This window comes from Heterocephalus glaber, unplaced genomic scaffold (genome assembly GCF_053883595.1).
Source record: "Heterocephalus glaber isolate CG9 unplaced genomic scaffold, H.glaber_assembly_v1.0 deba00000546, whole genome shotgun sequence".
Taxonomy (NCBI): domain Eukaryota; kingdom Metazoa; phylum Chordata; class Mammalia; order Rodentia; family Bathyergidae; genus Heterocephalus; species Heterocephalus glaber.
The window spans coordinates 22,688,597-22,708,178 of record NW_028258147.1 but is presented as its reverse complement, the minus strand read 5'-3'; the positions used below and the strand labels follow the sequence as shown (position 1 = coordinate 22,708,178).

Sequence of the window (19,582 nt, the reverse complement as noted above, 5' to 3'; positions counted from 1 at the left end):
TCTGAACCACTGAGCTAAATACCTGGCCCTATGTTAAATTTCTTGATTGTGAGAGCTGTATCTTGGTTATGTAAGAAAATTCTTAGGTGATACAAAGTAAACTATTAAGGAACACAAAACTCATTATAACCACAACTGGCTCTCAATTGCTCCAGCAGAGAGCAAAGGAAAAAGACAGTAGAGGGAGGAAAGAAGGGAAACCATATGAAATAAAACTAAATAGAGTAACACTTTCTCAGAAATTGAATGGAATAAAGTGTGAATAAAAATTTTATATCCAACCAAACTCTGATCCTTTAACAAAACTACAGAAAACCAGTTTTCTGATATGCAAAAACTTAGGGACATAACTGCAGGCTCTTTAGAAAGTAAGTGAAATAAATAGGACACACATATGTAAATACCAAATCATTTCTCTGGTGTGAGAAACTGAAGGAGTAAATGAGGACCAAAATGTATAATAGATAAAGAGAAAGGGGAACTAGGGAGGGGGGCAGGGGAAAGGAAAGACGGGAAGGAAAAAAACTAAAAGAAGGAAAAAATGGAAATAAAGTTTATGCATTGGGGGGTGGAGGGGGTGGAGGGATGGCAGGGGAATAGGAAAAATTAAGAATCAAGATATATCATGTACAGGTACAAATTCTCAGTGATGAATGTGATTATAACATATACCTAAATGTAATGATAAACTCAATAAATTTTTTTTAAAAAAGAATCTATTGGAATATGAATTTCACCCATGAGATGATTGGAAAACATGGGTGAAGAAACTGGTAATGAATAAAAAGCTCTCAATTTAAAATTTTAAAAGGATATTTTACTCTGCCTGCCTTGCAAGCACAAGGTCCCAAGTTCGATCCCTGGTCCAAAAAAAAAAAAAAAGACCATAATTCCCAATAAACACATAAAAGTTACAAATATTTATGTGCCATTTAACAAAGCTGTCATCTTTACAAAGTGAAAATTCCTAAGATGCATGGAGAAATGGACACAACTAACAATAGTGAAATTTTACACATCACTCTCAAAGAAAAACAAGGTAAGACAAGCCCTACAGAATGGAATAAAGTTTACCTTATACTACAGGAGAAACTGTGCATTCAAACAGAGAATTTAACTTGTTATTTCACAAAATTATCTGATATACATATTAAGTCATAAAAATTACAGCAAGATCTGTAAAAGAAAAATAACAGACCAACTTATAGAATCACAATGCAATAAAATTATGTATGTAACTTGGTTCAAAAGAAAACTACTAATAAAACAATCACAGGATGTCTTACAAAAAATGGAAGTACTATAAGTCAGAATCTAAGCAATGTAACTAAAACAATGATCTAAAGAAAATTCAGACTCTTGAACATATAAATATAAATGAGTAAAAACAAACGAAATAAATATTCAATTCAAAGCATAGAAAAAAAAGTAAAGCAAAACAAAGGAGTGAGATATTAATGAGTGAGGACCAGACTACACCACCACCACCAACAACAACAAAAATACAAAGGAGATTCTTTAATCTGTACAGCTTTTTTCTAGGGAAAAAAAACTAAACGTAAGACCTAGGGTTACAGGAAAACTTATTAAACTTGTCTCTGTAGAAATGAAAAGATTAAGCAAAACCAAATTACACGATGAAGACATAGAAAGTTATCAGAGTTAACCTCAACAAAAAGCACCAGTCTAAGGCTGGTGATGTAGCTCAGTAGTAAACACTGGGCACACACAAGGCGCTGAGTTCAATTCCAAACACCAGTCCAATGAGGAATTCCACCAAGGCTTCAAAAACCAGAACACTCCTGTATTAATCATTTTTATTTTCTATATTTATGTTTTATTTTTATTTTTTAGGTACTAGGGGTTGGAGCCAGGGCCTTTCCACTTGAGGTACATGCCAGCTCCTTTTAATTTTCATTCTGAAACAGGGTCTCACTAAGTTGCTATGTTGCTCAGGCTGTGCTTGAACTTGTGATTGTCCTGCCTCAGTCTCCCAGTATGCTGGCATTATCGGCATGAGCCAACATGCACAGCTTCCTCTGACGCTTTGTCATCTTGGCAGGGGAATGTGCTTACAGATTCAGACTGCCCCTCTCAAGAGTAGCTAATTGCTCAACAAAGTAAACAATTTACCTGGGAGCATGTCTAATCTGCAAACCAGTTAACAACTTCCTTTACCCTACTCTTGTACACTAATTCAGAATTCCCCTTCCATCAATCAACCATGGGCCATGTTCCAGACAGCAAAGGACAGCCCCAATTCCCCAAAACCCTAGGATATTATTCTTACTAGCCAAACACCTTAAACTGTTTATTCTACCTTGCTTTACTTTTCCCACAAAACAAAAACAAAAACAAAAACAAAACATGTAAAGCTGTGCTTTAGACTTTCCCCAAACTCTTATTTCTGCCTCTTGAATAAATCTAGTGCTTCCCTTGTGACATGCCTCCTTATGTCAGAAATTAAAGTAATGCATTATTCTTTCAATTGCACTGACATTATGGTGTCACTCAGTCACCTATATATATTAAACTCTATGGATAAAAATGAGACAATCCCAAAACACCTAAAGTATTCCAAATCACGGAGACAAAAGAAAATTTCCAAATTAATTTTCAGGGAACAAAGTAACAATGATATTAAATCTGATGAATAAAAAGATAAAAATCACTTATAAATGTCAATGTACAAACATGAAATAAAATTTAACAAACAGAATCAAATATGACCAAGTGACATTCGAGAGATGCAGATAAAAACAACACTGAGATTCCACCTCACCCCAGAAAGAATGGCTGCTATCAAGAAATCAACCAATAACAAATGCTGGCAGGGATGTGGGGAGAAAGGAACCCTTCTCCGTTGTTGGTGGGAGTGCAGACTGGTGCAACCTCTGTGGAAATCAGTATGGAGATACCTCAAAGAATTAGGACTACAGGTCCCATCTGACCCTTCCCCTGCTGGGTATCTTCCCAAAAGAATTAAAAGAATCATACCACAGAGATATATGTGCACCCATGTTTATAGTGGCACAGTCTGTAATACCTAAAGCTTGGAAACAGCCCAAGTGCCCATCAACTAGAAACTGGATAAAGAAGATGTGGGTTTTTTTTTAAAAAAATGGAGTACTACTTAGCCATAAAGAATGAGAAACGAGAGACATTTATAGCTAAATGGATGCACACTGAGGCCATATTCTTAAGTGAAATAAATAGGACACATGTGTAAATACCGAATAGTATCTCTAGTGTGAGAAACTGAAAGTGTAAATAAGGATTAAAATGATTAAAACGAATAATTGATAATTTGAAATAGGAAGAAAAGGTCTAAAAGGGTAGGGGAAGAGGGAGGGGAAGGGGAAAGGAAAGAAGGGAAAGGAAAAATTGTGAGAAAAGAAAAAATGGAAACAAAGTCTTTGTAAATAGGGAAGGGTGGAGGGGGTGAAGGCACACAGGTAATGGGGAAAAAATAAGAATCAAGATACATCATGTACAGGTACAAGCACCCAATGATAAATGTAAACGTATTGTATACCTAAAATGTACCAATAAAGAATTTAAGCAAAATAAATAAAGGGGTCTAAAAAAAAAATCAAGACTAAAAAGACCCAAAACTAATTTAAAAGTATCAAAAAAAAATCCAATTCACAGAATAAAAGGTAAGCAAATGATTCCTATATATATGACAAAACAATCTCTCTTATGAAGGAAATATAAACTCACAAACACACCAATTCTCATGTAACAATAAAAATTCAACAACAGGTTAAGATACTCTGTTGGCAAAGTTATGGAGATACAGGTATTCTCATTCTTTTGTTGGTGGAATTGCAAAGTGATATAACTTCTATGGAAGGGCAAATTGGCAATCTTTAAACTCTGTAATTCAACACTGAAGAATCTACAATGAATGCTAAAAATACATGCACAGCTATTCGCTATAGCACTATTTATAACAGCAAAGCTTGTAAATAACTCATGAAAATGAAGATATTTACCTGTGATGACTGATTTTGGGTGTCAGGACTGAGTCTATGGGTCCCCAGATAATTCGTCAAACATGATTCTAGGTGTTTCTTTAGGATGTTTTTCCATAAGCTTAATATTTAAACTGGTAACCCGGGGATTTAGCTTAGTGGTGCCACACCTACCTCGCAAGTGCAAGGTCCTGAGTTTCATCCCCAGTACAAGAAAAAAAACTTAAACTGGTAGACATAAAGCAGATTTCCTCTCCTAAACAGGAGTAGGCCTTATCCAATCATTTGAGCCAAAAAAAGAACAAAAAGGCTGATTCTCCCTTGAATGACTGAAGAATTCCTCCAGACTTACTGCCTTCCAACTGGGACATCAGTTTTCTCCTTCCTGACTTCAGACTCAAACGCAAACATCAGCTCTTCCTGGGTGTTGAGTCTACCAGCCTTTTGATTAGCATTATACCATCAGTTCTGGGTCAATACTTTATCTTACCCTACAGATCTTCAGACTTGTTGGAGTCCATAATTTTGTGACCTAATTTTGTATAATAGATCCCTAACTAAATAAATGTATTCATACACACACACACACACACACACACACACACACACAAACACACATCCTATTTTTTCTGTTTCCCCAAAAAACACTAATACAATAGCGAATGGCGAGATCTCCATAATATATTACTAAGCATAATATAAAAGGCAGAGGACAGTATATTATCTATGGAGTTAAGAAAGAGTAGATATGTGTGTATATGAATTTCCTTATTTTTGCAAAAGGTCATTGGTATTATAAATAAGGAACAAATGAAGATAGTTACCTACAAAAGGCAGGGGTAAATGAAGAAAAGTGAAGGCAGACTGAGTGTATCTTATCATTTTGACTCTGAACTAAATATTTTTATCCTCCAAAATTAAAAAACTCTACAATTCTGAAAAAAATGCCTACTCTAGCAAACTGATAATACAACATACAGAAAAGAATTATTTCAAGCGAAATGTTTTTTCTTTTCGCAGCACCAGAGATTGAACTCAGGGCTTCCCACGTGCTAAGCAAGTGCTCGACCACTGAATTACACCCTCAGCCCTTTATCTACCCCCCATACTGAATTAAACTCAGGACCTTGAGCTTGTCAGGTAGGTGCAGTGCCACTGAGGTAAATCCCTGGCCCCAACTAAATCCCCAGTCCCCTTTATTATTTAATTTTTACTTTCACACAAGATCTTGCTAAGTTTCCCAGGCTGCCCTCAAACTTTCGATTTTTCTGCCTCAGCCTCCTGACTATCTGATTTGCAGGTGTGTGCTACCGAATCCAGCTCAAGCAAATTTTAAAAACTATATATATATATATATATATATATATATATATATATTTTTTTTTTTTTTACTTTAACATGGTAAGACACATTCCAAAGATAAAATAACTGTGAAAAAATCTTAAACTTCATTTCATCATTTTAGTTTTAGGAGTTAGATTGGTATTACAATTTTGAAACTATATTATTTACTTGTAAGTCATAGGATAAAATGTTTTATTTAGAACTAATTCCTTCAGTGTAACAGAAAAAACAAATATAAAACAAAGTTAAGCATAGCCCCTGTCAGAATATTTGCATATACATAATGTGATATCTTGGGGATGGGACTCAAGACTAAACATATAATACATTTATATTTTATATACACTTTATACACATAGCTTGATGGTAAGTATTCAATATTTTTAATCTTTTGTACATGAAACAAAGTTTCATGGTGGTGTCAAATTAGTGCTCAAAAGCTTCAGATTTTGAGTCTGGATTAGGGATGTGTGTGAATCGTAGGGGGGGGGGGGTGCGCGCGTGTGCTTTCTAACTCTATTCCCCAAAAAGGCTGAGAAAGACAGGTTCTCAGGACAGCTAAAGCCCAGCTCTTACTTTCTAAATGCCACTTTCTCCCATAAGAAAGTGGGACTTCCTGAAGAAACCTTGATTTTAGGTCCCGTGCAGGGCAAGTGAAGATTCAGTAAAATAGAAATTGGATAGAGAGAAAGTGTTCAAAGATGATGTCAGAACAAAGAAGCCATCTTTGGTTCCCAATGACTACATATGGAATTATATGAACACACAAAAACAAACAAAACAATGACTAACAGACTAATAAAATAAAAATCGAACTGGCTACAGTGATATGCCTAAAAATGTTTAAAAATCTCATTTGCCACAATTACAGTTGACTATTACACACATATTATTAAGAAAATTAGCAATTATGTAAACAGAAATACACATGGTATGTATAGTTTCAGTCAGCCTTTTTGAAGAACATGTAATCATCCCGTTTACAGAGGAAATTGTTTAGTTCCAAAAGAATGCTGGCTAATAGATGTCATAGAACGATGCAACTTAAAATCATCACTTTGCATTTGCAAATGAAATATTTAATAAGCAGAAGTAAACTTAGTTGAGAGACTACTAAAAGATAAAATTGACCCACAAGCCAAAATGTCAGTACACACATTACTAATTAACTACAAAAAGAAAATGTAAGTTTATAATGGAAGAATATAGTAGGCAACACCTTAACCAATGATAACATTTACCATCTCTAATGACGGACAACCTAACCATAATAACCTGTAATAGGATCCAATATGAAGTAAAGAGTTTCATCTAATAATTGTTTTTCTTTTTGCAAAAATACGTGACCAGCTTCCACCCTTTATATCTAATTTTGTTTCAAAGAATAAGAGATTTAAGAAGTAGCTAAATGACACCATGAGAAAGCAATCACATAAACTCTGAATAGAGGACACAAAACTAGTTTCAGATTAGAATACAATCACATATACTCTCCTAGTTCTTCTATAACATGAAAAAAAATGTATATAATCTAAAAAAAATCAAGAAGAAATCAAAAGAGCTGAAAATTGAAAGAAATCTAAAGGAATGAAACTGCAGAGAAGGACAAGCCTTTCCTAAATGAAAAGTGACCAGAGCATTGGGGTTAATGGTTGAAATGGTACCTGAGCAGCTTCTAGGACAGAGAGGGACTGCAGGGCTATAATGGCAACTAACAGTGCCTTTAAAGGATGTTTAAGTGGTATGATAGACCAGAATCTTCAAGAAACCCACAACAGAGATGATTCTCCCCATTCACACCCTGATTCCCCCCTCCTTTATCCCTGTAGGTCTATTTACAAGTATGAGAAGGTTGGGAAAGGAACTAAAAAGCAGGAAAAAGATCTCTTCTCTTGGGCTTACATCCCAAGATTTTACAAATGCATTAGTTCTGTAATATAGTAGAACAAGATTCAAACACTCTCAAAGTATTTGAAACCAGAAGTGAATTGAACCTACATAAGATAGTCAAGCCCTCAGCCAGCTCAACTACTGATAGGAACAAAATGGTCAGTCTTTCATCCTAGCTGGCTGTGAGAAAACTCAGGTCCTCTCTGGGGAAAAATAATATATATGACAACCTCTTCTAACACAATGCCAGTATTTTAAAAAATTATCATATACACAATGAGGCAAGATAAATGATCCATAGTAAAAAGAACCAAAAAACCCCAGATCTTCATATAAACCATGTTAAAATAAGCAGAAATTTTATAAATCTGTTTAAAGGAAAAACAAACCAAATGGGTGAAGACAAAGAAAACGTTAGTAAAAAATAAAATTTGAAGAGGCAAATAATTACTATATAAAAATTAAGAAAAATTATATCATCTTGACAATTTTTTTACTGGCACATGTTTGTAGTACAGAATGTTTAGATTCCTTGTTGGGAACTGGCACATGTACATATTATACCCTAATTCCTTTCTCCATTCCCTTTCCCTACCCTCCCTGCCCACCTTACCCATCTTTTGATTCCCTTCCTCTTTTGTGTGTGTGGGGGGTATGTGTTTGCAGTGCATAATGTTTACATTCCTTTGTGTATGACACATCTTAATTCCTTTTTGTAATCCCCTTTCCCTCTCCCTCACTCCATCTCTTGATCCCCTTCCCATTTGAAAAAATCTACTGCCCCAGTTCCTATTACCTGTCATTTGCTCTTTATGTACAACTTTTGTTTCTCATATAACAAACCATGAGATATTTAAGCTTTGTGTTTATTTCACTTAACATTATAGTCTCTAGGTGCGCATCCATTTTCCTACAAATGACTCAAGTTTATCTTTCTTTATGGCATAGTACTCTATTGTGTTTAAGTACCACAATTTCTTTATCCATTCATCTGATGATGGACATATAGGCTGCTTCCAAGATTTAGCTGTTACAAATTGTGCTGCTATAAACGTGGATATGTATCACTGCAACATAATACCTTTAACTCTTTTGGGAAGATACCTAGAAGGGGAATAGGTGGGTCAAATGGAATTTCTTTTATCTTTTCCTCTCTTGTTTGGCCCAGGTTCACTCTGCAGAGTATTTCTCCCTTACTCCTCCACCCTTCACTTTTCAAATAAACTTCTGGCACCATTTTTGGCTTGTCTCATTCACTTCTTTGTGTGAAGCAAGAAGGATCTGGAATACATTTCACTGGTGAGCCATTTCTAAAGGAACTACCCAGTAACATAATGACCAGTGTGATGTTGAGCATTTTTTCATGTATTTATTGGTCGCTTGTATTTCTTCTTCTGTGAAGTGTCTATTCATTTCACTTAGCCATTTTTTTATTTCGGGGGGGTATCTATTTTTTTTTTTTGAGTACTTCACATATTCTAGATATTAGTCCTCTAAAGAATAGCTGACAAAATTTTTTTCTTATTCTGTAGGTTGTCTTTCACTCTGTGGGTCCTTTTGCTGTGCAGAAGCTTTTTAATTTGATATGATCCCATATATTGATTCTCAGTCCTATTTCCTGTGCAAACAGAGTTCTGCTCAGAAAGTCCTTGCTTATGCCTATGACGTCAAGAGTTTTACCTATGTTGCCTTCCAGCAGATTACATGTTTCTCTTCTAACATTTAGTTCTTTGATCTATTTTTATTTTCTTTTAGTACATGGTGAAAGATAATGGGTCTAGATTCAATCTTCTGTGTGTGTACAGCCAGTTTTCCCAAAACCATTTATTAAAGAGACTATGTTTCCTCCGGTGTATGTTTTTGGCCTCTTTGTCAAGGACCAAATAGTTGAATGTGCCTATGGTTGTTTCTATGCCCAACATTCTCTTCCTCTGATCCTCATGTCTGTTTTTGTGCCACTACCATACTGTTTTTAATCACAGTACCTTTGTAATATAACTTCAAGTTCGCTCTTGTTATCTGGGATTGCTTTTGCTATTTCTGGTCTCTTCTGGTTCCATATGAATTTTAGGATTGTTTTCTTTAGTGCTGTGAGGTATGCTGTTGGTATTTTGATTGGGATTGCATTAAATCTGTATAGCAATTTTGGAAGTATGGCCATTTCAACTAAATTGGTTCTGCCAGGAAGAAGAGACATCTTTCCATTTATGTCCTCTTTAATTTTATTTTTCAAAATACTGTAGTTTTCATTTTAGAGGTCTTTCATTATCTTAGTTTGGTTAATTCCTACGTATTTAGTTTTTCTTGCTGTAATTATGAATTTTTTTCCTTTAATTTCTTTCTCAATGGGATCATTATTAAGTACATGTTATTGATTTTTGTGTGTGAATTTTGTATCTCACTACATTACTGAATTTGGTTATTAACTCTATAGGGAGTTTTTTGGAGCTAGTGAATGAGAGAAATTATAATGATCAGAGCAGAAATCAGTAAAATTGAAGACCCCCCCCCAAAAAAAGAACTAATGAATAGAAGAATTGGTTCTTCAAAAAAACAAACAAAATAGACAAACCTTTAGCCAATCTAACCAAGGAAAGGAGAGAAAAGACCCAACTTGATGCAATTAGAAATGAAAAGGAGGGGCCGGGGATTTAGCTCAGTGATTCCACCACCTGCCTCACAAGTGCAAGGTCCTGAGTTCGATCCCCAGTACCAAAAAAATAAAGAAAAAGGTAAAATCACAACTAATCTTACCCCTAACCCTCCCACATTATAAAACATTAATAAAATCCTATCGTTCCTGTTGTCAAAACATCCAATGACTTCCTGTTTTAGAAAAAAGCCACTGTTTTTACAATGGTTAAAAAGATCCTACAAAATCTAGCTGTTCACTGTCTTTCTACCACTCTCTCCCTCTCATCTGCTCTAGCCACACTAGTCTCTTTGCAGACCATGAATCAGCACAGCAGCTTCTGCCATAAGGTTTCTGGACTTGTGAGGGCTGACTGGCTGACTTGCTGTATTTTTTTCATGTCTTCTGTGTATTATCACTTCAGTGAGACCTTTTTTATCCATCCTACTTGAAATTACTTTTCCTTGTTTTATTTTTCTCTCAGCAATTACCATTATCTGAGTAGTATTTACTAAATTAGTGTACTGTTTCTTACCTCTCACCCCTACTAGTGTGTATGTTTCAGAAAAGCAAGGATTTTTATATCTGGTTGATTTTGTACTTCCAGTGTTTACAACATGACTGGTACAAAGTAGAAAATTGCTAAATATTGTTTAATGACTAAATACAAAAATTACTATGGTTTGGATCTTAAGTGTGTTAAGAGAGCTCATGAACTAAAAACCTAGTGGCCAAAAAAGGTGCCACCAACAGATTATGGAACCTTTGGAGCGGGCCATAGAGATAGATTTTTAGGTTTAGGGGCCATGCCCTCAAAAAGAACTACAAAACCCCGTCTCTTCTCTTTCTTCCTCCCTAGCTACAAGGTGAGCAATTTTGTTCTATCGCATACTTCCACCTTCCCACAGAACCAAAAGCAATGAAGCCAACTGACTATGAACTGGATCCTCCAAAACTGTGAGCCAAAATAAAGCTTTTTTCTTTATAAGCTAATCATTACAGGTACTTGTTATAGTGAGAGAAGCTAACATGAGAACTAAATTAAAAAAATTTTCTCTAGCCAAGAGTAGCAGTGTATGCCTGTAATCCCAGCAATGGGGAGGGGTACTGCTGTAAGTTCAAGGCCACCCTGGGATACACAGTGAGATGCTGTCTCAGAAAAAATTTTTTTTCTCTGGATTAATTGTTGAATAAATAAAATAGGCATTATTAATTTTAAAATAAAGTAAATTTTAATAAAAATAATGGAAAATTTACACCCAAAGTTAACACAAATTTCATGTTCAGGTAGAAAAATAATGCATGTTTTTTAGGAACTCATTTTTAAATTGAGTCAATATAAAAATCTTCAATTTTACATCATTAAGAGAATTAGTATCAGCAGTATTTCATTTTCTGATATTTTTAATACTAGAATTCATGAGAAAATAAACATCCAAAGTCAATATAAATGCCGAAATGTCTTGAATCATCCATTACAAATTCAAGTTTTAAAAATACTTTAAATATTTTAAAATTTTTAACTACTCATTTTTACTTGATTCCAACTCTTGTTATCTAAAGACTCATGGATGAAGTCAACTATTAAATGTTTCATATTTTAAATATATTAATGTTTAGGGGTAGGAGTTATACAGTTCAATGGCAGAGCACTTGCCTAGCATTCATGAGGCCCTAGGTTCAGTCTCTAGCACTGAAAAATACACACACACACACACACACACACACACACACACTGTATATAATGTATTAATGTTTAAGTGTATTAAATGCATTTAAACACATTTTCAAAAATAAAGCAAAATTAAAAGTTATGTCAAAGAAAAACATTCTGATGAAAAAAAGAATGAAATTAATCTAGGCAAAATGAAACAAGGTTATTTAAAAGGCATCATCTGTTTAAAAATATTTCTAGTTTACCATTTTAGTACAATGAATTATATGTAGCATTACTTAGATTTATAAATTTAAAGAACACATTAGAAACCAAAAATGTTAGTTCCAAAAAACACTCACCTACAACACCATTCAATGCGACCTTCACCCTCACAAGTTTTTGCCCAATGATTATCTGCCAAATTTTTCATTGCGACAGCATATTCACAAAGTGTTTCCTCATCTTCACAGTGTTCTCTCCAGATCTTATCAAAATCTCCCACTAAAAACAATGGAGACAAAAATGAATAAGCTAACTTAAAAACATGTGTAATTTCAGCAAAACCTGAAATAGTTTAAAAATAAGTAGGACAAATCATGAACTAAAATGATGAAGTCTTAAATATATTTTAAAAGTTCCTTTGAATAAAATAAGACAGCATTTTAATTATGAATTTAGTAATCAATTTTACTCATTTTAATAGATATATAAAGCTGAACATAAGTGATAAAATATAGATATATATGTGTATATGAAATGAATTAGACTCATGAACAGTAGGTTTATGATAATTTCCATTTTAAATATGAGTTAAAGCCGGGCATGGTGCCACATGCTTATAATCCTAGCACTTGAGAGGCTGAGGCAGGATGGTCACTGCAAGTCTGAGGCCAGTCTGGGCTACACAGTGAGTTCAAGGCCAGCCTGGAATACATAGTGAGACCTTGTAACAAGAAAGCCAAAAGTAAGTTAAATAAATAAATGAGTCAAACGGTCATAAACCAAAGGCATGCTGGTAAAAGAGAGTAGCTGAGCATTTAAGCATTAATTTTTCAGGTACCACTGGGTAGTAAGACCTCACAGGAACAGTGCAGAAATAACTAAGTCTGCTTTTTGGCTGTTATTTTCTTCCATTACTACATACTTATCAATTGCCTATATTAAAAAGGAGTTGGTAGTTGAGATGATAATGTAAATTAGCAAGGAATTAAATATTTTATTTACTTACTCAAACATGCTCTAGGTATACATTACTTTAAAAAGTAATAATCCTATGGCAAAAATGTTGCTTAAAAGTATCATAGAAGCTTCTCTGAAGTTTTGATCTTATGTTCAAACTGTTCTGAATAAAAACTATAAGCTGACTACATCGTTTACCCAACTACTATTTTGGTTAAAAATTAAAACAGTAATCATATTTAATATGAAATCTGAAACATCACTGTTGGAGAATGGTTTGGCCAAATAATGGACATTAACACAACTTTAAAGGTAAAGAATAAACAACAACAACAAAAAGTATCAAGATGGCTTCATTCAACGTCTTTAGACACAGACATGTCTTGCCCCATGTTCAAACAGAGGCAATTATTTGGTGACAGAATAAACTTAAAAATATAAATAAAACAGCCAAAGGTAAGGATAATTACACTGAAGCTCTTTAAGACAAATGAATTAGTTTTTCTTGAATTTTTTTTTTAACCAGAAAGTGGACTACAATAGTTCAAATATAACAATCAACATGTCCCCCTTGCTATTTTAGTACCGAGTTGAAACTCAACTATTAGCCCCCAGTTTGACAAAGAAAGAAGAGTTAGGGTGCAAACATACCCTTACCTAGACATTGTTCAGTTAAAAAGGATTATGGTAGCAGTCTTAACACTAATTTTAAACATGGAAAAATGAGAAGTTTAATTTGAAGGAATGGATTACATATCAATACTTTCATCAGTCATAATATATATGTAGTTTCAGGGCTCTTAATGTGTTATATAGCAGATTTTCATTATCTGGCCACTGAAACCAAGCAAACAAAATATTTTCCAAATTCTCAAATAAAAGTCCTTTCACTTAGCAACATCTTTCAGATGTAAATGTAACTATCAAGTCCCTAAATATAACCATAGGAAATAAAGTTTTTAAAGCAATGTCTTGATTAATGATACTTTCATACACCTATGGTGGTTCACAACACTATTCCTGATTTTATTCATCAGATTTGATGCTAAATGGTTCAATAAGGCAAAATATGGTTTTAAAGTTTCTTTATCTGTAGTTGAGATCAGTATCTTCAACTTTAGGTCCTTCATTTGAACTTGCTTCAGTTCCACCATCTTATATAATATACATATTATAAATAAATACGTAAGTTTACTACATGTGCTGTAAATACAAGCCACTCAAACAAAAGTACTATGATCAAATGTATTTTAGAAAAGCTATGTTTAACACAAAAAGATTTCCTTTCTGTAAGACTTAGTTTAAATTCTATAGAAGGTATAACTTAAAACAAAGATCTGAGTATGAGCAGTTTATGTGGGAGAGACCCCAAAGCAACAGGAGTTAGGAAGTAGCTAGAAAAACAAGGAAATAAGAGTTAATAGCACAAGGCTGCATTATGAAAGTGCTCCTGTAACTGAGAAGCACACACAATGCTTCTAAAATTATGTACCTAAAGGATAGGAAGGTGAGCATTTCACAGCCTATCCTGCATTCACTGAGGAAGTTAACACACCTTTCCATTTTATCTACCCTTTGGCTTAGGCAGAGAATAAGGGTACATGCTCAGCACCAAAGCTGAGGAAGGCAAAACAGAAAAAAGGCAGCATACTTTTAAGTCCAATCTTTGTCAGGGGTGGTGACTGATTCCAGTGTCTGTCTATGGCAGCGGCGGACTAGGAGGATGTTGTATGGGGCACTACCGGCAACTATTATCAATTCTTAAAGAGTCCTTACTGTGTCATTTGTATACTCTGAAACTCCATTTACTCTGTAATTATCCTCTGGCTAAAAGATGTAAAGACAACTGTAAATATACAGAAACCTACTACCCTATAGCTTCTTAGATGACCTTTGTTTTACCACACTCAATAAAACTGTTTAAATGTTGTTCTGTGGAGTTCAAAGACTTACTGTCTGCTCCACTGATGTTTTAAGGAAAGATTCAAATTTTGTCTGTAGGTTTATTCAATTGAACTTTTGTAGACAACTTCAATTTTAATGTTTTCGTTAACAGTAGAGTCTGCAGACTCTCAAAGTGTGCTGACACTTAAAAGTGGTGATCAGTAGAATGTAGTACATATATATAGTATATATATTGTATATACATACATAATTGAGAATAAACAATGTAATTTTATATACTTTTCATTCTATCAACAGATATGAAGAAAAAGTACTCTTAAACACTACAGAAAATAAAATTAAGTAGGAATAAGCATCAAAAGAAGGAGAAAACACATGTAAATATAATGTAGTGGTATGCTATAATAAAATATCTGAACCTAGTATGTTCCCTATGCCACACGTAAGGCATTCTAAAGCCAGAATTAATTAACTGACATAAAGGGACATATCAGCAGAATGTGAAAAGTATACACTCAAAGAAAGAGAATGTGGGCTCTCAAGAAAGAGGCACAATTATGTCCTGCAAGTGGAACATTTATGTTTCTCTTGAAGGGATGGAAACCCATGCAACATAATAAGTTCCCTCTTGGGTCTTAAAAGTAGACTTTTTAATTCAGGTATTTATTCAGTAAAAATGTATCAAACCCCAGGGCCGGGGATTTAGCTCAGTGGTTTCGTCGCCTGCTGCTCAAGCACAAGGACCTGAGTTCGATTTCTGGTACCAAAAAAAAAAAAATGTATCAAACCCCAAATACTAAGTACTGAATATGTTAAATATCTAGTGGTTACAAAGTTGAACAAAAATTATAGCTGCCTTTTAGTTCTGAGAAATTTTTACTTTCTAGAACACCTTTAAAGCTTTAGCAAGCTTTATTTCCAATAAAGTTAATAAACAGGATAAAATGTGGAAAACAGGTTTTTATAGTACAGAAAATAATGTATTTAACCATTAACCATGTTATTTTCAAAATATTCTATGATTTGGGTTGTGAAAGCCAAAATAAGTCTAACCATCCCAGGATACATATACAAATTTCCTCTGCTGTCTTGGTCAAACTGCTTACACAAAAATATGTTAAAACTCGATTCAAAGGATTTGGGGTTATTAGGTACATGCAATTTGACCAAGTCAGCAGAGGAAACTTGCAACCCAGTGACAAAATGACAATACTTATCATTATCAAATGGCAAATCAGAAACTAAAACTCCCTGAGGTCTGCTGATTTAGTGAATACAAGTGTTTATTCAATCAGTCCAAATTCTCAATGAATTAATAATTAGCCTTATGATTTATTGTAATATTGTAGCATTTGTGAATGACTAAAAATTACTATAATTAATGATCCATTTTTAACTCACTTCATAAAGGAATTCTAGAAAAAAATTAATGTGTCAGAGAGAGAGAATATTTCAAACAAGTATATACATACACCTCACCCAACAACAGAAAATTCAAAAATTACTTTTAGCAAGTGCAATTAAAATATCTATGTCCTCCAGCCTAATTTGAAATTAAGTTAACAAACATTATATGATCAAACCAAAAGAATAAATTTAGAGAAGGAATTAGCAATCACTTGTTCAAATACAGTTTTAAAATTAACTTAAGGTTCAGTTTGGTCTGAAAAGATAGTCATCTGTCCTATAAAATTCTAGAACAAAATTCACATTAACATGACTTCTATTTATTGTATTCCCCTGATATTCACATTTTTAAAACACTCACTTAAAAAAACTAATTCACAATTTTAAATATGAGTCATGCCAACTTGCCAAACCAAATTCAGTATGGAAATTAATGAACCAAATTATTCTATTATTCTATCTTGGTCCTGTATCAAGATAATATCATGATTACTGATTAAAGTCACCTTCACAATGATTGTATGTCACAAATAAAGGCCACAAAGCTGCCTATAAAAAGATAATAACTAAGTAGGAAAGAATAAACCACACATTAATTTTAAAATTTATATTTTAGTAATTCTGTGATTATTTATAATTACCTTGACTGAAAGTATCGTTATAAAACTAAGAACAACAAGAAAAATTAAAGATCCACCCATTTTTGCCCTTACCTAATGCCCTCAAGAATCATTCTATGACAGTTCTAAAATCAAACGAACCCAAAGAATGCCTAAACCACCTCTTTATAGAGTTAATACTACCTTTATTTTATGAAATAAGGCCTCTCTTGACATGTGGGACAGCAAATTTTCTTTCCTTTTAAACTGAATTCATTTGTTTAAAGAGAGTTTCCCTGCCTCCCACTTGATCATCTTACAACTCTGCCATACAGGCACCTACCATCCATATGGCACTATTCATTCATATACATTATCTTCTAAAATCAGGTGTTATTTTCCCATTAGTAAGTTTAATTGAAGCTGGACATGACGGCACACACCAGTCATCTCAGCACTCTGGGAGGCTGAAATGGGAGGAAAATAAGTTTAAGCATAGCCTAGAAAATGCAGCAACTTACTGAGATCCTGTTTTAGAATAAAAAGTAGAAAAGAGCTGCAGATGTTGTTCAGTGCAAAGCCCTGTGTTGAATTTCCAGTGGGGGAGATGGGGGATGAGGAAGAGGGAGAAGAAAAAGGTATAAATTTTGAAAGACTACCTCTGATTTATAACTTGTATAAATTGTACAAGTTAATCATAGTGCCCGGTGATGGGCAACAAAATATTTCCATTTACCCCATAACAAAAATATATAAACATCAAAAAATACAAGCAAATCAAATTAGTTTCTAAGGTAAAATTCAATCTATACATAGGTGTCAACCACTAACAGTGAATCAAAAGCAGTAAAATTGAAATATTTCAAAATAGTTACTGTTCTCAAAATAAGACAAAAGATTTAGAAAAACAGATCAAAGTCATTTACCTGGAGACTCTATTTTAATCTGATTAAAAACTTTTTATTTCACTTTTACCTTACTGTCAAAAGAAAAACATGCAATTGCAAGTGTGATCACATTGATAAGCTCTTTAACAACAGTATGTTATCTTTTTGGATACATATACCCCAAAATGTTGGATATATCTATCAGATACACAGTTAGAAATGTTAAAAAGATCTACTGGATACATAGATCTTTTTGGAAAATCTGTAAGGCAAAATGATTGGCAATCTATTATGGCTTGTGTCTAGATGTCCCCCCCAAAGCCTCATGTGTTCAGAAGCGGGGCTTTTTCAGAGGTGGCTGGATCTAGAGTGTGTGATGCTGGGATTAAGAGTGTGTGATTTACTCAATCAGTCCACTGATTGGTTTGGCACAGCCCTAATCCTGGTAGCCTGGATACAATACAAGAGACAGAAAGAGGCTTGACTTCTTCTCCCTTGCTTTGCTACTCTCTGCTTGCCATGGACTATTTCTCCCCTGTGACGTCCCTCTGCCAAGCCACCCTGTGTTGGACCCAGCCGATGATGGACTGAAAGCTCTAAATGTTAGCTAAGTAAATCTTTCCTCCCTTAACTTGTGGGTGTTGGGTATTTTGTCTCAGCAACGAGAGAAATGTAACTCAGATACAATCACACTATAAAAGGAGTTACTTATAGTTGAGAAAAGGGAACAGGTAGGGCCAAGGTTCATGCATTTTTACACACTGGGCCCATCTGATATTTAGAAGTATATTACAAATAATATTCTTTTTTTTCAATAACTGTCCTAATTCAGAAATTTAGCACATCTAAATCTGTGGCCAATTTAACACAAGAATAATATTTACAAATTACATATCTGATAAGGGATTAATGTCCATATGGAACACACACACTCAACAGCAAAAATTCAAATAATCTAATTAAAAGTGGACAAAAGACCTGAATAGACATTTTCTCAAAGACACACAAATGACCAACAAGTACATGAAAATGTACCCAACATCACCAATTTATAGGGAAATGTAAATTAAAACCACAATGAGAGGGCTATTATTAAAAAGTCAAAAGATTACAAGTACTGGAGATGGAAAAAAGGAAAGCCTTATACACAGTGCTGGGTGAGTACAGATACAGGCATTATGGAAAACAACACAGAAACTCCTCTAAAAATTAAAAATTAAATTATCATATGATCCAGTAACTCTTCTGGGTAAATATCAAAAGAAAATAAAATATGGCAAATACACAAGAAAGAACTGTGCACTCTCATGTCATTGCAGCACTACTCACCATACAATATGGGAGCAATCTAAGTGTCCATCAATGCAAGAATGGATGACTGGCTAAACTAATTATGGTGTGTACAATGAAACATCATTCCATAATGTGGATGAACTGGAGATCCTTATGCTAAGTAATATACACCAGACATGGAAATACAAATAGTACATATCACTTATATGTGGAATCTACACTAGTAAATCTAAGACAAATATAGAGAAGTGATTGTCAGGATTTGAGCAGGCATAGAAAAAATAGGTAAATAATGGGCAAAGAGTACAAACTTTAAATTATAAACCAATTATGTTCTAGAGAACTAATGTACAGCATATATTACTGGTATAATGTGTATACTTAAAACTTGCTAAGGATTACCCACACAAGGTAACTATGTAAGGTGACACATGTTAATCAGCTACACTGTAGAAATCATTACATAAGGTATATTCCACCAAAATGCTAGGTTTTACACCTTAGATACACAATTTTTTATTTGCCAATCATGCCTCACAAAATAAATAACATGCTATAATTCTTGGCATTAATTTAGGCTTTTATGTCATGATACCAAAGATTAACAATGCAGAATTGGATTTTTAAATGGTGCAATGCAAAGAAAATATAGTATATAGCTCTATGCATATAAAATTCTGAAAACAGACAAATCTATAGCAATCAGAGAGAGGTGAGATAGGAAGGAGACTGCAAAGAAGCATAAGGAAATCTGGGGGAATAGAAATGTTCTATCTTGATTGTGATGATTTTACAGGTGCATATATCTGTCA

General features: G+C 34.0%; 1 protein-coding gene across 2 annotated transcripts in view; it reads right to left on the bottom strand.

The window, feature by feature from the left end:
* Window positions 1-19,582, bottom strand: part of Samtor (S-adenosylmethionine sensor upstream of mTORC1) — a 74,976-nt gene that overhangs the window by 38,265 nt on the left and 17,129 nt on the right. For both annotated transcript variants that reach the window (XM_021244766.2, XM_004865282.4), the window contains exon 2: window positions 11,860-12,001. In XM_021244766.2, the coding sequence (XP_021100425.1) occupies window positions 11,860-12,001 (142 nt within the window). The remainder of the gene's footprint in view (window positions 1-11,859; window positions 12,002-19,582) is intronic.